Source organism: Rhinoderma darwinii, chromosome 7, assembly GCF_050947455.1.
Source record: "Rhinoderma darwinii isolate aRhiDar2 chromosome 7, aRhiDar2.hap1, whole genome shotgun sequence".
Lineage (NCBI taxonomy): Eukaryota > Metazoa > Chordata > Amphibia > Anura > Rhinodermatidae > Rhinoderma > Rhinoderma darwinii.
Window position 1 is genome coordinate 110,390,180 of NC_134693.1, and position 26,456 is coordinate 110,416,635.

Sequence of the window (26,456 nt, forward strand, 5' to 3'; positions counted from 1 at the left end):
TATGGCGCAGCCAATGGGCGGCCGTTGGGTCCTCGTTATTCAGAAAGCTCCTGCAGTTCCCCGTTGTCAGATCCGCGGCTTGTTCGCTCCACGTCACGGGCTCCAGGAGGAGGTCTCGTTTCCTGGGACCCCGGCATGTCCGCTCCACTAGACTCGGACGATGCTTATGATTTTCTGTTCAAGATCGTACTGATCGGAGATGCCGGGGTGGGAAAGACGTGTGTGGTGCAGCGGTTCAAAAGCGGGGTGTTCGTGGAGAGACAGGGGAACACTATCGGTGTGGACTTCACTATGAAGACTTTGGACATTCAAGGGAAACGGATCAAGGTAAGACGTAATAGACCTGGGAGGGCAAGCAACAGGTGTGTGTCAAGTTCATGTGGAATTAAGTTGCAGTAGAACCACAAGTCCCAGCTGTCTCCTCTGCATAGTTCAGTGTCTTGTAAACGAAGTGATTCATTGTAACGATACAAATAATCGTATATGATTGCTGAGTATTTCTTTTTTTACTGAATTGTTGGCCCTTTGGATTGACAGATCCATGTCATGATTCCTATTGGCAGCCAATCGGAACACGTCCAGTACATTTTACTGATGACCTCATTGATTGTTTTGGTGACATTATGATGACTCATTCCTAACAATATCTTCTGACCTGTCATAGAGAGATATAACATGGAGCCGTGGACTGTTTTGTGACACTTATGTTCTGGTGGTGGAAATCTTGGAGTACAGTATCCCAAATATTGTGCCCCTTTTACTTTGGAAAGCAGCAGCACGCTACTACACTAGGTCTGTGGGCTGAACGTATTCCACGTCTGTGGGCTGTCCGTTTAAATAACTGACCGCACACTGACCAATGCAATTTTATAGGGCTATTGATACATCAGTGTTTTTTCACCTAGCGTGTGTCCATTGCGTAAAACTCCCCGCGTGTCCTATACTAATCCGTTTTTGTGGATCAGACTCGCCCATTGAAGTCTATGGGTGCATGAAAACAACAGACGACATCCGTGTGCAAATGCAGAGAAAAAAGCATAACCAGGAAGTGCATGCCGAGGAGAAACCCGGACGAGAAAAGCGGATGGCACATGGAAACCGCACTGACGTAACATGGACAGTCATATGGATGAAAAATTACCTGTTTTTTGCGGACACGCTCATGTGAACAAGGCCTTACTGACCGCTCCGCTTCCCCCTGACCACATTTTCTACGTAGATGTCAGATGATACATTAAAGGGGTTGTCCACTTTCTGAAAACTGATGATCTATCCGCCGGATAGGTCTTTAGTATATGATCGGTGTGCGTCCGACATCCGGACCCCGCACCGATCCGCAACTCCGGCTGCCTCCGTGCACTGGATGTTTGGAATGGGATGCAGTAGTTGGAGCCGGAAGCAGTACTGCAGCTCGGCCGCTATTCTTTGACCAGAGGCAGCCAGAGTGGTTGATCGGTCATCAGCATCATGTACTTATGACCTATCCAGTGGATAGGTCATCAGTTTTCAGAACGTGGACAACCCCTTTAAGGTGGAATTCCCCTTTAACAAATGATGGGTAAGCCTAAAGCTAGCCATAGACCTTAGATATGAAGTGGCTGACCAATAGATGCCAGAGCGGTCATCCGAATGTAGTTTTGGTCAACATCACCAGAACATTTATGACCCTAAGGGTATGTTCACACAGAGTTTTTTTTGCAGGCAGAAAATTCTGCATCAAAATTCCATCTGGAATTTTGAGGCAGACTTTGATCTGCCTGCACGCCGTTTACCACGTTTTTTGCTGCGTTTTTCTCCCATTGAGCGCCGCGGGCAAAAAACAGTGCGAAATACGCTTTCTCTGCCTCCAATTTATGTCAATGGTAGGTCAGAGACGTAAACGCCCGAAGATAGGGCATGTCGCTTCTTTTTCCCACGAGACTGTTTTCCGTTCGCAGGAAAAAACGCCTCCACCTCCCATTGAAATCAATGGGAGGCATTTTTGGCGCATTTTCTGACGCCGCTTCCACGTTAAACGTGTCAAAAAACTCTGTGTGAACTGGCCCTAAATATTTAAAGGGAACTAAACTTTCAACAAACTTCTGACATGTCATAATGACATGTCAGAAGTTTTGATTGGTGGGGGTCCGAGCACTGATACCCCCCACCAATCACTAAAATAAAGCGACAGAAGCGCTCGGGTGATCGCTGAGCTGCTTCGTTTGTGATTGGCTGTTCTCGGAAAGCCGATGTAACGTGACTTTCTGTTTAGTCCGTACACCACTACATCGGCTTTCTGAGAAAGCCGCTTAGAAACCAATCGGCTCAGCGCTCGGGTTTGTTTTAGCGATTGGTGGGGGTCTCGGTGCTCGGACCCCCACCGATCAAACCGTCTGACATGTCACTACAACATGTCAGAAGTTTGTTGAAAGTTTAGTTACCCTTTAAGTTTCTCTAGATGCAGGTGAGCTGTGGAGCCATAATACGGCCGTGTGCATGAGACTGAGTGTGTCAGCGGGTGTCTGGGGTTTTATAGAGGCTTTGTATAGTTTCACAACATGTTCTGTGTGTGTTTAGATACTTTATCTTACTGAATGTGACGTTCACAGATCTGCTGTGTAATGACAACACAACTAACGTTCTGATAATAACTACATAATGGAAAGCTCATCTTAAAACTTTGCTTTAGTGGCAGCTTAAGGGCTCATTTACCCAGGCGTGAATCTTGTCCGTGTGACCGCCGTTACAACAATGGCCTTCACACAGACCCGTTTATTTCAATGGGGTCGTTCACACGACGATTGTTTGAACAGAGCGCATGAACGATCAGTGAAAAAATAGGACATGTTCTATTTTACTGCGTCACGCATCCATCCATAGACTGTAGTCTGTGGGGGAACCGCGACAACACGTCCCGCACATGTCCACCTCGGGCTTGGAAAATGGCAGTTTTTCACTTCTGAGGTGGGCTATGTTCGTGTGAATTCAGCCTTAAGGGGTTTTCCGGGACTTTCATATGGATGACCTATCCTTAGGAAGGGTCTTCAATATCAGATTGGTGGTGGTCCAACTCCCGGCACCCCCAGCAATCAGCTGATTGAAAGGCTGTGGCGCTCCGGCCTCTTCATTGCTTAGTGGGCACTTCTCCGTACATTAGAGGTGGAGACTAGTACTGCGAAGAGCTGCAGTACCAGGCACCGCCACTACCGAATGTACGGAGCTGTGCCTGGTAAGCAATAAAGAGGCCACAGGGCCCATCAGAGCGCCATTGCCCCTGCAATCAGTTGATCTATGGGCGTGCCGTTAGTTGCCCCCCCCCCCCTCACCGATCTGATATTGATGACCTATATTAAATTTTTTTGCTAGACTATTCAATAAATATCCAGACTGATGGAACATGCGTCTAGGTGACAACCAATATTGCTGCTCTCACGGGGTCGTCCTCCAACTATTCCAGACTCTTGAGTGGTTTATCTGCCTAGTTCTTCAGCATAGGCGATAAGATGTATGGCTAGGCAGGTTTGTCTCCCTGGAGTTAAGGTCCTCTAAGGCCCCATACACATGGCCGTGCCCAAAATCACGGGCCTGCGATTGCGGTCACAGTCGGACGCGGACAGCCTCCCACATTTTTAGCCCGTGCTCCCATACGAAGTAGTTGGGAGCACGGCCCGTAAAAGGCAAAAGATTGGAAATGTCCTATCTTTTGAAGTACACTTCTACGGCCTGGACACCTTCCCGTAAATAAACGGGAAGGTGTCTGTGGACAATAGAAGTGAATGGGTCCGTAAAAGCGGACCGTAATTGCGGTCCGCAATTTAGGACGATTTTTACGGTCATGTGCATGGGGCCTTACACAGCCCGTCATGGGCAGTATAAACGAGCGCCCATCAACATGACCACTTGTTGATCGACGCTCGTTACTCCGATCGCTCGACCTCCTACATGATCATCATGTCGGCAGCGCAGGGAGATGTGCTGTCGACAACGATAATATTTTACTTTTTTTTTTAAAACTATACGATCAGCAGATATGGTTGACCAATGGCATTTGCTCGTTCATCTGCTGATCGCTGCCTTGTTTACACTGGGCAATTATCTGTAACGAGCGCTATATGAACGATCGTTGGCCTGTGTAAAACGACCTTAAGAGATGCATTTCTTACAGGGGCTATTGAGGATTTTGTCATGATTTTTTTGAAGCGGATTCAGCCCCAAAATTCTTACATTGCTAGTGGAATCCTAGCGGATTTTGTATGTGAGTGGGATATTTTATTCAGATTCTCTGGAAAAAAAATCAGGTTGCAATAATGAACGTGCCGCAGATTTTTCGCTGTTACTTGCCCGTAGTCGCAGGATGCCGCAAAAAACGTGGCCAGGATGTGCAGGCAGGTCAAAATCTGGAGCTTCAGGAATTTTGAGGCAGATTTTTTTCTGCCTGCAAATTCTTCAGTGTGAACTAGGCCTAAATATACTTTTGTTTCGTATCTGCAGCTCTAACAGTATATAAACGTATAGACTACAAACAAACCCTGTGTACTGTCGTCTGATCCTGAAGTCATACTCTTTATTTCCCCGACTTTGTGTTAACCTACCGAATTAGCAGGAAGTAGGACTGAAAGGAAGTAGGACTGCAGAGTTTGTAGTCTATAACAGGGGAGACTCGTAGCTTTTCATAGGAGTTGTAGATGTAAAACGTTTTTCAAAAAGCTGTACATAGCCTTTAACCCCTTAATGACCAGCATATTTTAGACGTTAATGATCAAGCCATTTTATTTTGTACGTTTTTCCATCGTCTCATTCAAAGAGCTATACACTTTTTTTTTTTTTTTTTTTGCGTCGACATAGCTGTATATAGTCTTTGTTTTTTGCGGGACAAGTTGTAATTTTTAATAGCACCATTTTGGGGTACATATTATTTATTGATTAACTTTTAACTTTTTTTTGGGTGGGGAATAGAAAAAACCCAGAAATTTCGCCACATTTTTTTGCATCCTAAATTTACGCCGTTTACCGTGTGGTATAAATAACACAATAACTTTATTCAGTGGGTTGCTGTGATTGCAACGATACCAAATTTGTATAGTTTTTATGTTTTACTACTTTTACACAGTGAAAACACTTTTTTTTTTCAAAATTATTTGTTTTTGTGTCTCCATATTTGAAGAGCCGTAACGGTTTTATTTTTTCGCCGATGCAATTGTATGAGGGCTTTTTTTTTGCGGGACGACTTGTAGTTTTTATCGGTACCATTTTGGAATAGATGCGACTTTTTGATCACTTTTTATCACATATTTTTTTTAAGGCTGGATTCAAAGAAAACAGCAATTTTTTTAATGTTTTTTTTTTATTTTATTTTTTACGACATTCACCGTGCGGGTTAAATGATGTAATAAGTTTTATAGTTGGGGTCGTTACGGACGCGGCGATACCAAATATGTGTCACTTTTTTACTTTATTTTGTTTGTTACTAATAAAGCAGTTTGTAATGGGGAGAAAGTGGGTTTTTCATTTTATTTATTTTTTTTGCACTTTTTATGAAACTTTTTTTTTACTTTTTTACTAGTCCGACTAGGGGACTTCACTATGCGATAATCCGATCGCATTTATAATACACTGCAATACTTCTGTATTGCAGTGTATTATGCCTGTCCGTGTAAAACGGACAGGCATCTGCTAGGTCATGCCAGAGGCATGACCTAGCAGGCATTCACCACAGGCAGACCTGGGGGGCCTTTATTAGGCCCCGGCTGCCATCAGAGAAACACACTCGGCGATCTTATCGCCGGTTGTCAGTTGGATGAGAGGGAGCTCCCTCCCTCTCTCCAAAACCACTCCGATGCGGTGCACGCTATTCAGCACCGCATCTGAGGGGTTAAACGGGTGAGATCGATACTAATATCGATCTCACCTGGCAGAGCAGGGACGCCCCCAGCCCTCAGCTACCTCTGGTAGCTGAGAGCAGGGAGATTTGACAGCTCTGTTTACTTATTCCGATGCCGCGACGTAAAAAGTCTATTGCATCGGAATAAGGCCCGTTAGTGACCGACGTAGAAACACTATGGGCCGGTCACTAACGGGTTAAGCAGGCCTATTTACTGGTGATTTTCTTATTTTAAAGAGTCCGTCACCAGATTATAAGTGCCCTATCTCCTACATAGTCTGATCGGCGCTGTAATGTAGATAACAGTGGTTTTTATTTTGAAAAACGATAATTTTTGAGCAAGTTATGAGCAATTTCAGACTTATGCTAATTCGTTTCTTAAAGACCAACTGGGTGTTTTTACTTTTGACCAAGTGGGTGTTGTAAAGAAGTGTATGAGGCTGACCAATCAGCCTCATGCACTTCTCATTGTTCCAGCCCAGCATGATCCACAGCACAGTGTGATTGTGCAGTGAAAGAATCTGGGCTGGAACAATAAGAAGTGCATGAGGCTGATTGGTCAGCGTCATACTCTTCTCTTTACAACACCCACTTGGGTCAAAAGTAAAAACACGCCCAGTTGGTCCTTAAGAAACTAATTAGCATAAATCTAAAATTGCTCATAACTTGCTAAAAAATTATAGTTTTTCAAAATAAAAACCACTGTTATCTACATTACAGCGCCGATCAGATTATGTAGGAGATAGGGCACTTATAATCTGGTGACAGAGCCTCTTTAAAGAGAAACGCTCCTTAAATTCTATGTACACCTTTTGAAATTTGTTTTTGTTTTTAGATAAACATATCTATCAGTGTGATCGGTACAACTTATAAATTATTTTTACGTCTTGAGATACAGCTGCTTTGTATACCGTATACAGAGTAGCTGTGTAGTGCGGTGAAACCTGTATCGGTCAGGTCCGCGGGATGGACAGGTTCAGTGAAAGCAGACACGCAGGATTGAGCTGTTACCGATCATATCTAAGTTTATAACTTAGATGTGATCGATTACAGGTGTCAGAGACACGCAGCACCCGCCAACACTGAACCTGTCAGTCCTGCGGACCTGACGGATACAGTTCTTAGCGCACGATACAGCTGCTCTGTATACAGGATACAAAGCAGCTGTGTCTCAAAAAGTTAAAATAATTTTTAATAAAATGTATTTAGAAAGTTGCACCAATCACACTGACTAAGGCCCCCTGCACACATCCATGTCCGTAATCATGGGGCTAAGATTACGGGCACGGCCGGCTTATGACGGTCGCAGACAGCTTGGCGCACTTTCGGCCCATGCTGCTATACAAAGTATGGGATCACGGCCCATAAAAAGCAAAAAAAGGGACATGTCCTATCTTTTGCGGAGGCTTTCTACGGCGTGGACACCATCTCGTAAATATACGGGAAGGTGTCCACGGTCAATAGAAGTGAATGGGGCTGTAATTACGGCCGAATTCTACGGCTCTGTGCATGGGGCCTGACTTTTTTTTATTATAGAAAAACAAACTATTTCATAGGTGTACATAGCCTCTAAGGAGAGTTTCTCTTGAAAATAAGAAAATCACCAGTAAATATACCTGCTTAAGGCCCCATGCACACGACCGTAAAAAAAAATGTCGGAATTGCGGTCCGCAATTACGGACCCGCCCGGTTCTATTGGCCGCTAACACCTTTCCGTACCACTACGGATAGGTGTCCGTGACGTAGAACCGTGCCGGGAATTATGGAGCATATCCTACTTTTTGTTTGTTAAGGGCCGTGCCCCCAGACTTTATATGGGAGCATGGCACAAAAATGCAGCCGGCCGCGCCCGCAGTCACGGGCCGTGATTACGCGCACGGCCGTGTGCATGAGTCCTAAAGGCTATGTACACCTTTTTGCATCTACAACTCCTATGAAAAGTCTGTTGGGCCCCATGCACACGACCGTAAAAAACCTCCGTTTTTGCGGACCGCAATTGCGGTCCGCAAAAACGGAGCCATTCACTTTCATTGAACACTGACACCTTTCCGTAGCACTACGGAAGGGTGTCCATGCCGTGGAAATGTTCCGGGAATTATGGAACACGTCTGTTCTTTCGCATTTTGCGGGCCGTGCTCCCATACTTTGTATGGGAGCACGGCCCGAAAATGCGGCTGTCAGTCAGCGGCCGGCCGTGCCCGCAATCGCGGGCCGTGATTGCGGGCACGGTCGTGTGCATGGGGCCTTACAGACTACAAACTTTGTTGTAAGGGTAAGTTCACACGTAACGTAAATACTGCGGATTTTCCGCAACAAATTTTGTTGGGGAAAATCCGCAGCATAATACAGTAGCAGCAGAGTGAATGAGATGTGAACAAATCTCATCCGCACGCTGCGTAAATGCAGAGCGGAAAAAAGAAATTGACCTGCGATGCATTTTTATAAACCGCAGCATGTCAATTTTATTTGCGTAATCGCTGCATATATGTTGTGGGTTTTCCCCATATTAATTCAATGGGAAGGTAAAACCTGCAACAAATAGCAGCTGTTGTTTTTTTTTTTTTTTGTGGCGGAAAAGCAGTGTGGCCGTCGCAAAAACTGCAATTCAGAAAAAAATAAAATCTACTTACCCAGAATTCTGTGTCTTTTCAGCCAGGCCGGCCTCCTGGGATGACGTTTCATCACATGTGACCGCTGCAGCCAATCACGGGTTGCAGTGGTCACATGGGATGACCCACTATCCCAGGAGGCCGGGCTGTAGGATGGCAGAGGGACGCGCCATGGCTGCGTAAATTTGAATATTTTTTTTTTTTATGTGCAGTTTTCCACAGCGGACATTGCGACCGAAAAACTGTACCACAATTTGGTGTGGTTTTTTTTCAGCCGGAATTCCCTGCTGCCACCAGGGCGGATACGCCGTGTGCTTTTAAGCAGCGTATCTGCCCTGTGTGAACATACACATACACATTTTAAAAAAAAACAACAAACTATTTCAAAGGTTTCAAACTATTTCATAGCCTTTAATTCTGCCCTGATTGAATATCCAGAATGTAACTCATGTGATGCAATATTTTAGATAATTCAATTGACTTAACGATGTTCTTTTTGGGAAGTTGTGAAACACTTGTGTGTTTTGAAACCTCTAACTTTTTTTCTGAAATAGTACTGCGACTTCATCCTTTCCTAGGCAGGGAGTAATATAGTATGACACACATAATAGCTTCCTTAACCCAGAGGCGTAGCCAGGTTCTCCAACACCTGAGGCAAAGATTGTTTGGGTCCCCCCCCCCCCCAACCTCTTTCCCGACATCTCCTTCCCCCTCGCCATGTTTGTTTTCTCTACCAATCAATGACGTGTAATTTCTTTTTCACATTTTTTTTTTTATGTAACTCGAGCATAAAAACATTTGTACATTTTACAAGCCATATAGTTCTATACACGACACCAGAACCAAGCTCATTACATATATATACAGCACTAGAACAAAGCTCAGCACATAAATACAGCTCCAGTAGCAAGCTCTGTACATATATATATATATATATATATAATATATATATATACAGCATTAGAACCCAGCTCATTACATATATACAGCACCAGAACAAGCTCATCACATATATACAGTACCAGAACCAAGCTCAGTACATAAATACAGCTCCAGAACCAAGATCATTGCATTTCTACAGCACCAGAACAAAGCTCAGTACAAAAGTACAGCTCCAGAACAAAGCTCAGTGTATGTCAGAGGCGTAGATAGGTTCTCCAGCACCCGGGGCAAAGATTCAGTTTGGCTCCCCCCCCCAACCTCATTCCCGACATCTCCTTCCCCCTCGCCGTGTTTGTTTTCTCTACCAATCAATGACGTGTCATTTCTTTTCCACATTTCTTTTTATGTAACTCGAGCATATTTTTTTTTTTACATTTTACAAGCAATATAGTTCTATACACAACCCCAGAACCAAGCTCAATACATATATACAGCACCAGCACAAATGCAGCTCAATTTAGTGCAACCCCTGCTGTACAGGTTTGTACGGCGTAAAACTACAACTCCCAGCATGGCCCGAACAATGGTAAGGATATGCTGGGAGTTGTTGTTTCACAAAAAATAAATCCAATCATAATCATACCACCCATCATCTCGCTGCAGATCATACAGTGACTACAATACTGATTAGAGGCAGAATAAACATGTACATTAAGTGACTCACCGGTGACGTCTCAGATTCTAGTTCTTTTTCTCCATCCGGTCCAGACCTCTATGATGAATTCTCCCGGTCACAGCCCATTTCTGCAGTTTGCCACTCAGATGTCTTCAGCTTCTCACGTTTCCAATATTTCTACACCTATAAATAAAGATATTAGTTATCATTATACCACACACTACGCCCCTAAATATAATGGCGCCATACACTGCACCTCTAATTATAATAGCACCATACACCGTCACACACACACACACACACACACACACACACACACACACACACACACACACACACACACACACACACACACACACACACTGTGCCCCCTGTAGATAGTCTGTCATAGAGCCCCCTGTATAGTGTCCCACAAATAGCTCCCCCTATAGTGCTCTACAGATAGCCCAGCCCTGTATATTGTGCTCCACGTATAGCCCACCCCTGTATATAGCCCCCTGTAGATATAGCCCAGCCCTGTAGATAGTCCCCCTGTAGATCTAGCCGACCCCTGTATATAGTTTCCCACAAATAGCTCCCCCTATAGTGCTCCACAGAAAGCCCACCCCTGTATATAGCCCCCCTGTACATATAGTCCACCCCTGTATATAGTGCTCCACAGATAGCCCACCCCTGTATACAGATAATGCCAAACACATTTTTTATTAGGATAAAAAAACAAACTATGCAAACTCACCTTAATCCCGTTCCTGCGCTGTCTGGCGGCAATGGAGACCTGCTCTCTTCTGCACAGGTCCCCTGGGGTTGAATGACACAAGCAGCGCGATGATATGATCGCGCCGCTTGCATCTATGAAAGGTGCTGATTGGCAGGGCCGAATGACTTTCCCTGTCGATCGGTGCCTTTCAACGACGCAAGCGGCGTAAAGTATCGCGCCGCTTCACTCCTAGAAAGGAGCTGAATGGCCGGGCACGGAATGTACCCAGCCATTCATCGCTTCTAATTGTATCTGTGTCCATTAGACGCAGGTACAATTATAGTGCAGGAGGGGGTGGCCGTGGCTGGTTTCAGTGGCGCCGCCGACCCCTCAGAGAGGCAACAGGCTGCTGTCATTGATGGTGCGGCCCTGGCGCCCCCCTCTAAGTTGCGCCCGGGTCACATGCCCCACCTGCCCCCCCCCCTAGCTACGCCCCCTGCCTTACCTTTTGTAGGGACATAACTGTTATTACCAGGTTTATCTGATGTTCTCAACTTTTGGCTGAAGAACCAACCTCCAAACCCCTTTTGCTCATAATGGGTCCCCAATTAGAGGATTGCTGGTTTTGGGTTCGCTCATGTATGAAGACTATGGTTTTCTACTATAGAAGATCATTACTGTATCCACTACTCCTGCCAATCAATGACCACAATCGTTTTAGTTCAGCTTTGACTAACATGGGCAATAGTCTGTACAGGGGGACAGATGACCATGCTCTCACTTGTAACTCCCCCCCTCCCCTTCACAGAACCAGGAAGAGAAACTTTTCATACTGCTCCCCAGCTATATACGAGCGCCGCTCCTCGACTCTTGCACCTAGTGCTTTAATCCTGGTTTAATTGAAAGCTTCAATTCTGGCAGTGAAAGGGTTAAATGTTCACCACTATGGGGCCCCATTTTGCATTTAATCCCATTAATTAGTTGTAACTTCATTTTAAAGATTATTTCCCATATAATGAAAGAGTTGCGTGCAAATATAACGTTGAGTTTCCCGCTTAATTTGTTAAAATTCTGTTCAGCTGTAACAACTACCACAGCAGTCGTCACCCAACTTTTCTAGAATCCCCTGAATGACAAATCCACTTAGTTATACAACAATATGGTAGTCATATCCCTGAATATCTGAGCAGACTTGCCATTAAAGTGGCTGTAGAGAAATATAAAAAGAGGACTGCTTTCTTCCCAAAACAGCGCCACACCCGTCCATGGGTTGTGCCTGGTATTGCAGCTCATCTCCATTGAAGTGAATGAAGCTGAGCTGCAATACCTCACACTACCTGTAGGACAGGTGTTGCACTGTAGCCATGTTTTTCTAATCCTGTACAACCACTTTAAGAAGTCTGGCAGACTTGGATTGCAACCCCTATGGGAGCTGTGATAAAGATCATATTGGTTATCATCCAGCTTTCCTAGAGAACTGAATTAATCTACCTTTGCAATTAAATTTGACGGGGGGGGGGGGGCATTGTGTAACTGGTAGGTTTTGCCATTCAGTAATGTAGAAAAGCTTCTTGAAATCCCCTTTGTGAACTGTAGTGACAGGCATGTTGGTTGTCTCATAGTTGGGTCACACATGGCATACAGACATAGCAAATTTTAACTTGACTTTTAACGCGTTAAATACACCGTGGCAAGAAACTTTTTTTTCATTTTAAAACTTTAACTTTTTCAATGGCTTAAGTCCGGGGTGGAGAACGTCCTGCCCGCGGGCCGTATAGGGCCAGTGAAATCATTTGGCCGACTGCACTGCCGCTGCGTCATTCACTACTTGGCACCGTCCGCCCTACTCGCTCGCATTTATGAGCAGGAGAAGGGCGGATGGAGCCAAGTATGGTGGTGGTCTGTGCAAGCTGGTCCAAGAGTGGATCAGTGCTGTCACCTGACCTGAGTCAGGTGACCAGACTGGTCCACTCCTGGGTCGGCACAGTCCAGTCACCTGACATCACGTCAGTGTGGTCAAGTGACTGGACTGGTCCACTCCTTTCACAGCACACCCCAACCTCACTCTGATGGCTTCTGCCGCCGAGTCATTCCCTCCTTGGCTCCGTCCGCTGCCCTACTTTCTCAAAGTGAGGTGAGGGGACCGAAAGGGTTTTTTTTTTTTCCATCAAGGGCATTTATGATATATTCACAGGATATGTAATTAATAAATGTCTGATAGATGCGGGTCCCGCCTCTGGGTCCAGATCTATCTTTAGAACGGGGTCTCCCCTAAACACCGTTCTACCTCTTTGTGTTGTGGCTGAAGCTTGGGATTTTTTCCGACCATGAAGAAGAAAACGCGTAGCTTGCTGAGCTACGCTGCTTCTGTAAGTCCCATAGAACTGAATAGTAGTTACGGAAACAGCGTAACTCGCATGCTACGCTGCTTCCGTAACTGTCATTCACTACTATGGGAGTTACGGAAATGGCGTAGCTCAGCGAGCTATGCTGTTTTCTTCTTCGTGGTTGGAAATCGGCCAGAACACAGAGGTAGAACGGGGTTTAGGGGGCCCCGTTCTAGAGATAGGTGGGACCTGCATCTATCTGACATATTCAGTGGCTATGTCCCTGATGGGAAAACCCCTTTAAGGAAGACGGAACAACTTACTGCTGCGAGCACTTCGACTGCGCTCCAGACTGAACGACGCAGGAGCAACATCATCAATACCGGCTAACCTCACACGCCTCACCAAAGAGAAGTAGCTCCAGCCACCACATTAGTGGTGAGTTAATTAAATGTTTGACCAAATATATATTCATTGTGTGACTCATCTCTTTTTTTATTCTGTTATGTCTAAATGTAATAAAGTTTATATTTTTATATTCCAATCATTGTTGTGCTGAAGTTGATCATTTTTCCTCTCGAGTATTTCTTTGACCAAATATAGCAGACTAATTTTCAAGTTGATAATTTTGTATGTTATAAATATCCAAATGGCCATTGACAGAAAAAAAGGTTCCCAACCCTGGCTTAAATGATAAGTTATCACGCTGCCGCAAGTTATCTGCCGATATAAGGATTACTACATCTGTACTTCTGCAGCGTAAAAATACGCTGTGGAAAACTACAATATATGCCTGTGGGAAAAAATATTCTGCAACGTAAGAACTAGAGGAATCTGAGTTGCAGAATATTTTTCCTTAGGCATACAATGTAAGTATGCCACGTGTAAGCGCACCCTAACAGGTAAAACTTTGAAAGAACTGAATGCAATTATTAAAGGGTAACTAAACGTTCAAACTTCTGACCTGTTATAGTGACATGTCCAGAAGTCTTGATTGGTGGGGGTCCGAGCACTAAGACCCTCACCAATCGCTAAAACGAAGCGGCAGAACCCGCTTAGTTTCTGTTCGTCTTTTTCCGGAAAGGCGGTGTACGGGCTCATAGATTTTCTATTGAGTCCGTACACTGCTATATTGTGCGCTTCTGTCGCTTTGTGTTAGCGATTGGTGGGAGTCTCCGTGCTCGGACCCCCACCAATCAAAACTTCTGACATGTCACTATAACATGTCAGAAGTTTGAACGTTTAGTTACCCTTTAACAACTGGACTACAACTCCAGGTGAAGTTCATTGTATTTGTTGCAGATTTTTGCTTCAGATTCTGCAGTTTATATCCTGATGTAAATATAGATTTGGGTGTTGGCACATGCCGTGGTTCTGGCACTTTTTTTTTTTTTCAATGTAATTTGACAATGATGTGTGAACAGACCTTTTTACCAGGGAATGTTTTGTTTCTCTGCAGCGTATAAACTTATTTCTCATATTCATAGGTGGCTATTTGTGAACCGTAGATCCATTAATATAAGTACAGTACTTTCTTATGTACTAATTCACCCATCAGTCCTGTAGTTTTGATTGGTTGCTGTGAGTTTCAGCTCTGCAGCTGTGTTTCCGTTTGAGTCCTTTGTTTCTGCTCAGCGGTGTGTGGTCTGACCTGCTCGTGGTGCTGATTTCCCGTTGTGACGGTGCAGTTTTCCCGGTGACTGGGCCCTTATGAAGGGTATTATAGGGTTACCATTCTTTTTACATAATGTCACTATAGCAATTTTTATATTTATTACTAAACTTTTTCCCGATGTGAAACAATATTCATGAACAGATCCCTTCAAGTGAAGCTCCACCATCAATGAACTTTTGTCTCCATAGTCATGCCTCATGCACACGACCGTAATTTTTATCCACGATTACAGATCCATAATTGCGGATAAAATACTGACCCATTTATTTCTATTCGACTTGGATAACCTTCTTGTATATTTACCGTTGTGTGTGTCCGTGACATACTAACTATTTTCAAAAAATAGGACATGTCCTATTTTTTGCATTTAGGGACCATGCTCCTATACTTTTCAATGTGAGCACAGCCGGCAAATGTGGCTGACCCTCCGCGGCCCGTTCGTGCAGTATTTACTGACTGTAAATACTGCACGGTCGTGTGCGTGAGGCCTCCTCAAAGCTAAATGTAGCATCTTTGTAATATATCTGAAATACATTATTACTGAGTGAAGTAAAAAAAAATAAAAATATCCAATAGCTAACCAGTGAGTGTGAACAAGCTGCTGTTGATGGACCTGTCATCCTTTATTTTATGATTCTATGTACAGTGCTGTGAAAAAGTTTTTGCCCCTTTCCCGAGTTTTTGCCCCTTTTTGACTTTTATGGATCAGTGACTATTTACAGCAATTTACCTCCATTTAATCACGGTCTAGTCCCAGCATTTTTTGGTACCTTGGCATCTGACTAAATTTGGACACTCTGACAAAAGATTCACCAGGCCTGCTCTACAGGATTCGGTAACATGGGCACTGGCATACTTATAATATGATTTATTTTTCTTGTCTACCAGCTGCAGATCTGGGATACTGCTGGACAGGAGCGATTTCGGACCATAACACAGAGTTATTACAGAAGCGCCAATGGTGCCATCATCGCTTATGACATAACCAAGAGGAAGTCGTTTGAATCGGTTCCTCGCTGGATTGAAGATGTCAGGAAGTATGCTGGCTCCAACATTGTGCAGCTGCTTATTGGTGCGTTATATATATTTACAAAGAGTCATCAGTTGCTTTATACAAACCGTATATGATGTAACGGTGTACAGCGCCGTGTGCACTCCCAGACAGTTCCTTGTTTCTCTTGTCATTGTATAACACCCTTCCAGAGTACAAATAAACACCCTCCCTTATACAAATATGTGGCTGTCATGCAGAGGAGGCGGCAGCCAAAGCGGAAAAAGAAGAACGTGTTTGCGTTAAAGGGGTTGTAAATGGTGCATTTTTTTTTTTTTTTTTTTTTTTTCATTTGCTTTTTTTTCCCCAGAAACAGCACCACACCTGTTCACAGGTTGTGTGTGGTATTGCAACTCAGCCCCATTCACTACAATGGAGCTGGGCTGCAAAACCAGACACAACGCATGGAAACCAGCCATGTTTTTCTTATCCTGTATAAGCCCTTCAACTCCTTACCAACCGCCGTAAAGGGTTTTTACGGCGGATGTTCAGGGGACTTATTCTGAAGCGCCGCCTTTCTACGACGGTGCTTCAGAAGAAGATTGCAGCGCTATGCACTATGCAATCCCAGTGCTCAGGCTGTTGCTAACAGCCTTGGGCACAGGACACCGATTAAAGACCAATAAAGTTGGTCTACAATTGTTCAATTCTTCTTTTTAAATATTGCAGTCAACAGAGACTGCGGAATCGAAGGTGTTTGACGGAGGGAGGGGCTCCCTCTTTCAGGGCTTCAGCGCCCCGGTCCAATGCTTTACTATAGAAACAGGAGGTCTAACAAAAGTCACCAGGTCTGCCATAAGCATCTGCCTATTAGGTATGGTCTAAGGGTATGTTCACACGGTTACTAAAAAACGTCTGAAAATACGGAGCTGTTTTCCCTTGAAAACAGCTCCGTATTTTCAGACGTTTTTTGAGGCACTCGTGATTTGTGACGTGCACTTCTTTTTCGCGGCCGTTTATTTTACGCGACCGTTTTGAAAAACGGCCGCGCCAAAAAACGGCCCGTCGGAAGAGCACACCGTTTTTCCCATTAAAATCAATGGGCAGATGATTGGAGGCGTTCTGCTTCTGATTTTTCCGCCGTTTACGGAGTCCCTAGCATCGTACATAACTATGATGCTAGGAGCCCGGCTCCCTGCAGTGTGTTCGGCCCGGGATTTGCGGCCGAAATACGTTCCGTCCTTTATGGACCGAACATGCTCATGTGAATCCAGCCTAAGACATAACTGCATGAAATGAAAGGTAAGACATGAGATTTTTTTTTTTTTTTTTTTAAAACCCCCGCAAACTACTCTGTTTCATTGTACATCCGAAGACTCTTCCCCTGAACAGTTTTTCTTTAAATCTCTGGAAATATGCTTTAACACCAAACTCCTCTTTTTGGGTCCATAAGCAGAAACTTCCCAGTTTAACCAAAGCAATATACTACGCCAATGTAAATTCAGATCGTGCAAACCTCCAGTATGGCGGTGCTAAAGACAGAATAAACAGAAACTGTCCTCAATTTCCTGTAAATGAAGAATATGCAAAAAACAATTTCTGTAGCGACATAAAAAGAATGATCTAAAAGTCCACTTCAAGGATCTCTATTCCCCTCAAAATGCGTAATGCATTTTGTATAAAGCTTTATACTTTTTTTTCTTCTGGTGTTTGAGGGAACATGAGATCTTTGAGCTGGACTTTTATATTTATTTTTTTCTTCATATAGCGTCGATACAGAATTTTTTTTTTTGTTTTTTTTTGCTAAGCAATATTGTAGACTGGATTTCATAAATGTAAGCAACCTACAGAAACTAGATTGTGGTTCACGTATTGCACCCAATATTTGTTTAGTTAGTGTTGTGGTAAGTTACCACAATGGGCAGATGTTAAATTCTAGTGGATAATCCGTATAGACAATATTCTTTGTTTTTCTGATTTTTACATGTGGTAGCCGTCATGTCACACGACCATCACTCTGCCGGGGTTTCAGGATAAGTTTTACACTTTTGACGTCCAGAAATAAAATTCAAATTATAAAATAAAAATTGAATATGATACTCATATTTTTCTTTTAATGTAGACACCTAGCACACTATGAAAATGCCACCTTGTGTTTTTTTGTTTTGTTTTTTTCAAAATATTGCACTTTGGTGCAAAACTGTATGATGGCGCTGTTGATTGTATCATCGCCGTCATGCAATTTTGCATCAAAGCGTAACATTTTGAAGAAAAAAAAAAGACCTTAAAATTCATATTTTGTGGCTAAAAGTATGACCCAAGCAGAGCCTTATACACCCAACACCCCCTGAAAATAAAAGTTCAACATACACATATCTTCACAAAATTACAGAAAAACTCTGCGATTCAGATGCCAGTACACGTTTTAATCACGGAGTTGACAAAGTACCTGATTTAGGTACAGGAGGTGTTTAGATGTGAAACTATCCTCTTACCCTGTAATAGAAAAAAAATAACAAATGTGAGGTGAAGAAAAGTACTGATATCACCCCCTGGGGTCACTGGGGGCTGCACAGGAGGATAGATGATCGTAACCGTTTGTGATGTTTCTTCCTGCTGTCACTTGCAGCTTCCCTCCTACCTTACAGAGATACAAAACCAGCAAGTAATACTTTTTTTTCGGCTCCCCAACTACAAACAAGTGCTGTACCCCAAATATTGCGCTAGATTCTTAGCTTTAGCCCTGATATTCTGGTTGCGGGAAGCGTCCAAATCATGACGTGTTGTGTAAACTGCAGCGGTAATTTTCACAAAAACCATTCTGTGCTCTGTGGGAGTAGTGTGACTGCAAGTACATGTGAATGCACCCTAGTGAACATTAAGGAGGCTCTGTCACTAGTTTAGTAATGCCCCGTCTCCTAGCTAATCTAATAGGCGCTGTCACACCGATAATAAAAGTCTTGGGACAATTTTCACTAGTCTAATAAAGGCTCATTTACATATTTAGAAAAATGCTCATAATTTAATTGATTATACAAGTGGGAAGTAACCCCACCGATTCTCCTGAGGTGGAGCCTCCTCACAGCCTCTGACCTATCAGCATGAAGCTGCTTCGCACCGTGTGAGAGACTGAGGCTGGAGGGAAGGGGGATCACTTCAAATATCCATATTTCGGGCTTTCACGTGACGCCAGGATCGCAGTTCTTGCTGGAGATATCACCAGTTGAATGGAAGCTGTATACTATATGATCACGCTGTGTTGCTGGGCAGGGAAGGGGGAGAAGCTGTATGCTGATTGGACAGCGTCATACAGAAAACATTACACCGCCCACCTCCTATTTGGCTATTAGAGCCACATTATCATATTTAGAAAAATGCTCATAACTTTCCAAATAATAAACATTTTTTTAAAACCAATCACAGTGTAGTTATCAGCAGCAAAGCGCCTATTAGATTAGTTAGGAGATCGGGAATTAATAATCCGGTGAAAGATCCTCTTTAAAGACTGACAAGATTTCAGTCTGTTCCATGTACAACCGGCTACACAACTGCCAAAATTCAGCGGAAAGTGCGCTCCGAGCTACTAGACTGAAATACTACTGGATGGATCTGTAGCCCATACTCAAGTGTGTGCAAATAAAAGGTGTATTGTCTATGAATTATTTTTTTTGTATCATCTAGTCCTTACTGCTACTAGATACAGGAACACCTGTTCTACCTGGACTGTGGAGTGGCTGGGAGCGATCACCTTCATCACCCAGCTGTCACCAGTAAGATCTCCATCTGCTCTACGCCATCTTCAGTACCTAGAGATTTCTCTGTCAATACCGCTGACGATGCCTTGTTATGTAGCAGGTTGTTTAAGAAAAGAAGACCAGTCTGGTCGGCTCCTTCTTCTCATGTTTATTTATGCATTTTAAAAAAGTTGTCCAGGGTTAGATTTTTATTTTTCCCCAGAAACTGTCACTCTTGTCCATGGGTTGTATCTAGTATTGCAGATCAATCCCTTTCACTACTGAGGATTAGCTGCAATACCAGACACAGCCTTAGATAGATGTGGTGCTGTTTCTTGAAAAACAAGAGCAGATGTTTTTTATTTTTTTATATATCCTGTACAATCCCTTTAAATAGTATCTGTTACCAGACAGACCTGCTAATTTTAGGAAGACCGACTAAATAGAAGTGTGGGTGTATCTGTACCCCAATCCTCCATTTGCCAATGTGCTTGATCCCTGTATTTGTATCATAAACTCAAAAAGGGATTACATGTTGGCTCCTTCTGGCTGTCCAGACGCTCACTTTTGAGCCCACGTACGGGTCATTTGGGCAGTTCTGATCAGGCTAAAGCATGCTATTTTATATACTTTGGATGTAGTTTTCATAGGCACTGAGAGGGGCATTTAATGGGTGTTTAAGCACCCAATAGCTTCTATAATGTCAACTCATAAATACTCTAATTTAAAATGTATTTCTTGTAACAGATGTGATCTAATATACCTGGATAAGCTGCTATATATTAACTAGTCTTGCTTGGCAGCATTGTGTTTAATAGTTTTATTGACCAGAGAATTCTGATGTGATCTACGAACCGTTCTCCCACCATATGGATTTTCTTAATGACCTCATTGGTTTAGGCTTCGTTCACATCTGTGTTGTGGCATCTGTTTTTAGCAGATCAGTTGAAATTTAACAAAAATTAACAGACTTACGGATGCCAGACTGAAGGTAAAAGGTTTTTTTCTTTTTTTTTTTTGACTGATCAGTTTACTGGATCGAGCAAAAAAAACGACACTTTTTTATTTCCGTTATCAGATATACTCAGTTTTTAACCGGTTCACGACCGCTAGCTGTGTATTCACGGCCAGCGGTCAGGGTCCTTAAAACCTGCGCCATAGACTATTAACGGCGCGGGTTTTAGCTTGCTGCCTGAGCGATTGGCAAGCTGAATGTCGGGTCTCCAGGAGTCAGTGACTGCTGGAGACACTGAGGAGAGGATAGAAACAGATATCGCTGCTTCTATCTTCTCTGATCTCTTCTACACAGCACTCAATGAGCGCTGTGTACATGAATAGAGGCAGGGCCGCTGTCTCTATTGGTCCCGGCGATCATGTGACTGGTCACATGATCGCTGGGTGCCGTTAGTGACAGACTGCTGTTGGGTCTTATTAGACCCAGCACAGCCCTATTAGTGACAATAGTCACTATGCTAATTTCCCCTGTAATTGGGGCTGCTGTGCTTTTTGTCAGGTTTCCATAATTTTTGACTGAAATAATAGCGCAGCAGACTACACTATTGCTTCAGTCAAAAAAAAACGTAAACCTGACGGATCGGAGCCTAAGGGTATGTTCACACGCAGTGTTTTCAGACGTAATTCGGGCGTTTTACACCTCGAATTACGCCTGAAAAAAAACTGCTCCATTACGCTTACAAACATCTGCCCATTGCTTTCAATGGGTTTTACGGTGCTCTGTTCCCACGAGGTGTAATTTTTAATTTTATGCGTCGGTCAAAATACGGCGTGTAAAAAGACGCCCGCGAAAAAGAAGGGCATGTCACTTCTTGGGATGTTTTTGGAGCCGTTTTTCATTGACCCCATTGAAAAACAGCTCCGATAACAGGCGTAATTTACGCCGCGAAAAACGCGAGTTGTTAAAAAAAACTTCTGAAAATCAGGAGCTGTTTTCACTTGAAAACAGCTCCGTAATTTCAGACGTATTTTGGTCACTGCGTGTAAACATACCCTAACTGAGCACAACTGTTGCAAAAACAACCCATTGAAAGCAATGGGTTTCTTGACTGAAACGTTTACTTCCGTTCTTGTGGTCCTCTGATGGATCCGCTAGAACGGAAGGCACGATGCAGGTGTGAACGAAGCCTTAGGCCTTATTCACACGATCGTGTCCATTTTGCGCGCACAAAAAACGCTGCGTTTTGCGTGCGCAAAAGTTCAGTGTGGCATCTGTATATGGTGCGTGGCTGCATGATTTTCGCGCAGCCGGCATCATTATGACACTCTGTTTTTATGTTACGAAACATTAAAGTGGTGAAGGGAAACCTAAAAGCCCCTCCTTCTTTACTAACTGTAGCGCGAATCACGCACGTCACCCGGAAGTCCTTCCTTCCTTCCTTCTTCCTTTACTATGATCGTGAGAAGATGGTGATTAGGACAGGAACATAATATTTTGGCTGCAGACCCTTTGTGACAAGTGTCAGATCCATGAACAGCAGAGCTCAAGGACCGTTACAGGTCAATACAACTGAAGGCAATGCTTTGTTGAACTACTAAAACTGGTCAATAAATGGTTAACCAGAATCCAGTCCTGTATTTCCTCCTTATCTCTGTGGTCTTTCATGTTCTAGATAAATGGGTTGTTAAGCAGGAGCTTCTGCATAGTTGTCTGAAAAGAATTACCTGCCTGATCCCTTATGGTTTCTACATCCTATTTCATCACAATGTGATTACACAAGTTCTTTGTGGCCCCTAGACAGAGGCCTGGAGCCATGCTGAGCAGAACACTGATGTAGTAGAGCAGCGCTGCTGTCCTGTATAATAAATCCAGTGTCTGTAGAGCAAAGTTAATGAGCCATAGAGGTAAAAAAAAAAAAGTTTTATGTTTTGTTCACAAATGACGATAATCAGGACATCTTTGTAAGTGCTTTTTATATCCAGGTAATGTTCCAAAAGCTGCTCTCTAGAAAGCCGCGTGTCCGGTATTTTATCATAATTAAAAAAACAAAACACATTTGGGTTACTTGCATGAAGTTATTCCTATTGTGGCTTTCTCCACTAAAGAAGTTAATGGGGGTCAGGAGTCAATGAAAAAATGCTCCAAAAAAACGTCTCAAGAAGTGATATTCACGTAAAAAAATGTCCCTTCGGAACTCTGAACAGAACGCCGGTTTTCCCATTGAAATCAATGGGCAGATGTTTGGAGGCGTGCTGTACCGACTTTTCGGCCGTTTACGGGTCAAAAATAAGCCATGTGACCATACCCTTAGACTGGCGTCTAAGTAAATCCCCCGCTCCCTAATAAAAATGTAGAGAATGCCGCAGGTTAGGCTTGCACAATTTCGTCTCGTACCTCATATGCTGCTGGACAGCTACATGAAATAGAAGATCTCACAGAAAGAAAGGAGAATGATTAATTTTCCAGTTCTCTTATTCGCAGGAATAACTTGTGAAGCATGAAGGCAGGAGGCACTAAAATATAATTACATTTAAGATGCCCAAAGATTATTATCATTAAAGGGTTTGTCTTCTCTAAACATTTCCTTTTTTTTTTTTTTTTTAGTAGGGTCCCCTAATTCTAAGCTGATCACCGCAGCAATACGCTGTAAAATGGGCTGTCCGTGTAAGGCTTCGTTCACATCTGTGCCAGGGCTCCGTTCCGACAGAGCTTTCTGTTGGAACGGAGCTCTGATAGACACAAACGGAAACCGTAGGTTTCCATTTACATCACCATTGCTTTCAATGGTGACAGATCCGGTACCAATGGTTTCCGTTTGTCTCTGTTGTGCAAGGGTTCCGTTGTTTTGACTGAATCAATACCGTAGTCGACTACGCTATTGATGGTTTCTTGGTTGTTCGAGGTAAACGCTACAATCGTAGTCTCAATTTTAGAATGGTGAATAGTAGAATACAAATAGTCTTCCATGGGAAAATAGTTCATATTATGGGAGATATCTATTCGTGTATAACCCTTTTAAGAAAAGTAATCTGAAACTTTAAGTCTATAGTCAACTTCAGACTAGGGCTACACCTAAACATTTTATTTCTAACGAAAAAAAAAAAAAAAAGTAACTTTGAAATCACTGTGCATAGAAGTGCAGTGGGTTGCTTCTAAATTTCTTCAAAATTGCTCTAGTCAAGTAAGTCACGAGCAATTTTTGTTGGGATTTCTGTTCAATTTTGAGAGGTTGTAGCTACTTTTTTTTAAAAAAATGTTATTTTTTCCCCATAGAGTAATCTGAAAATCTCTTGTAAAATTTTTGTTCAGGTTTTGATTGCTCTATAGGGAAAAAGTCTTGCTGCAAGAAGTCTTGGTGTAGACCTAGCCTATAGGCCGGTCCAGTCACACCAGATAATTTATGTAACTGGTGGATGTGCTGCGATCTTCACCCGATGCATTGCAAAGGGTGAAATCCGTGGTGAAAATCTGTAGCGTGCTCTGATTTCCATGCAGAACTTTCCAGGTACATGTGGATTGGGTTTTCAAAACCTAATCCACATCGACTTGTATCGCACTGTAAACTGCTGAGGATTTATGGTGCGGTATCCAACCCGGCCTAACTCTCCAGTTTACTATCTGCTAGTCATGGTTTTTCTGTGTAGTATATTAATAATAGTTCTCATTAGTTATTCAGTTCATTTGAATAAGACTTGTGTATAAATTGCAAGTACTGAGCTGCTGCCACGTAGGTCTAAGCCCTTTATGTACTATCCTATGGGAAGATGGTAGAACAATGCAAATCTAATAATGTGCACCAAGCCTACATACATATTGAACTTGTATCTTTTCTAATTTTAAACTTAAATAAAAAAAATCAGGAATATATGGTTAGGCCTGAGTAAAAATATTTTTTTCATTAATTATATATTATATAGTATTCTATTCCACGTATGCCATCCTCCGTCGGCCACAACATAAATAAATGATACTAGAAACGCCCAGTGAAAAATGGCAAACCATCCTTTCCTAACAGAAAATGCCAGACTCTACCAGTTCCAATGATTTTTTAAGTGTTGCCCCTTTATTGGGTGAAAGGTAAAACTGATGCATGAAATGTAATAAGGCAATGCACAACCACTAAAATGGCACATGCAGTACGGCTAGAGAGCGGCGCGGCACATGCAGTACGGCTAGAGAGCGGCGCGGCACATGCAGTACGGCTAGAGAGCGGCGCGGCACATGCAGTACGGCTAGAGAGCGGCGCGGCACATGCAGTACGGCTAGAGAGCGGCGCAACATATGTACCTGGTCTCTTTTGGATGTGTCCTGCACAGGTATGGTCGTATGTTTATAAGGAATATAATAATACAGTTGTGTCTACCCTTACCTTTGCTTGAACTTAGTTAAGGGCTCCATTTTCTCAGGAAACCAACTCCATACAATATTGTGACACGCTAGCAAAGCCCTTGACCGGCTGACGTTCACATCACGACCACCACCAGTGCGTTTCCTGTGATTATTTACATACTTGTGACTGAAGAAAACTCCTTGGATGCATCAGTCATAGTAGGAGGAGCTAAAACCTCTACATTATAAAATGTAATGCCGTAGGACCTGTTTACACAACCATATTGGGGTCTGGGTCCCCTCTGGATATGATCATGTACACAAGCTCTGAGGATGGCCTAGATGTTTTTGAACTCAAGTCTTCAATTTCCTCCAACAAGTCATGTTTTAAGGATTAACTTGCACAGAGAATTTGATTGTCAGGAATTGAACACGGGTATTCTCTCTCTCTCTCTGGGATATCCTCAAATCATGACATTTTGGGGGTGCTTGAGGACTTGAATTGAGAAACACTGGTCCAGCTATTTAACCCTACATGGCCTGATTGTCAGATAAGACTATTTGTGAGCAGCATATGACTAACCAGTACATCATTGAACGTGGCATAAGACCCTCAGTAACTCCATTGTCTCCCCCCTACCCCCACAGGAAACAAGTCGGACATGCATGAGCATCGAGAAGTCCAGCTTGGAGAAGCTGAAACCATGGCCAAACATTATGACATCATCACCGCTTTTGAAACCTCTGCCAAGGATTCCAGTAATGTGGAAGAAGCTTTTGTAAAGATGGCCACTGAGCTGATGATGAGGCATGGTGGGCCAGTCTTCAGTGAAAAATCCACAGACAGCATAAAACTTGACAGCAAAGACATGGCTGGAGACTCCTGGAATTGTGCTTGTTGATGATTGCTTAATTTTTTTTTCTTCTATTAGGTAGTAAATTCATTGAAATTGCCTGCAATTAGTATGACCATAGAGTACATGAGCTGCACGTGGCTATGCCAGTTGGTAAGGAGCTACTACTCCATTTTTTGCCTATAGCATTAGTTCAATATACGATTGGCACCACTGGCTTCATAACTCTGCCATATATTTGTTTTAGTTAAAAATTCTTTAACTTTTTTTCCCCGAGCAGTCTGCTACCTGAAACTTTAAGTTATGCAAATGACAATGGAGGGGAGCAACAGCTGAAAAAGTTGTGGAACTGGTTTCCATAAGTGAATCGTGCAGATTCTGTTGGTCCCAAGACCTTGTGCACTGTGACTTTGTATATGAACCACACCAAATGCCTTGTAGTCTATGGGCTGCTCTTAAAGTTCAGAACCCTAGATGATTCTTTAACATGATACCATGTTTTAATACTTTGTAGAATGACTTAATAGTAATGTGGCACTTTGCCACAAAACCTATATGTAGGACCGCCTGCATTTTTGCAGATGGTTTTTCTAAAATTTTTAAAACTTGAAAAAAAAAATCTATTTTATTCTTTCTTGCCGGACAGACAACTGGTTTATTATCACTTGGAGTCATTCCTGAATTTTTATAATCTTTGGTTGGTTGACCAACAGAACATTTGAACTGGGAACAATGTGCAATGTTTCAATCACTTAAACATTTCAGATTTTTGACTTGTTTTGTAGGAAGTTTTTCCTTATTTTCATAAATAGATATAAATATATTTATCACCAGCAAATGAATTTGAAATAAATAATTTTAAATGTA

At 43.0% G+C, this 26,456-nt stretch overlaps 1 protein-coding gene across 1 annotated transcript; it reads left to right on the forward strand.

The window, feature by feature from the left end:
* RAB43 (RAB43, member RAS oncogene family) lies at window positions 1–26,456 on the forward strand. The gene is made up of 3 exons (XM_075833829.1): window positions 1–327; window positions 15,615–15,798; window positions 25,384–26,456. The coding sequence occupies exons 1-3, from the start codon at window positions 136–138 to the stop codon at window positions 25,635–25,637; spliced, it is 630 nt and encodes a 209-aa protein (XP_075689944.1). The 5' UTR covers window positions 1–135; the 3' UTR covers window positions 25,638–26,456.

Excerpts from the sequence above, each read along its gene's own strand:
- RAB43 (XM_075833829.1), top strand. The coding sequence starts at position 136 with ATGTCCGCTCCACTAGACTCGGACGATGCTTATGATTTTCTGTTCAAG. Across the intron at positions 328-15,614 it reads TTCAAGGGAAACGGATCAAG|CTGCAGATCTGGGATACTGC; the intron begins GTAAGACGTAAT and ends CTTGTCTACCAG. Across the intron at positions 15,799-25,383 it reads CATTGTGCAGCTGCTTATTG|GAAACAAGTCGGACATGCAT; the intron begins GTGCGTTATATA and ends CTACCCCCACAG.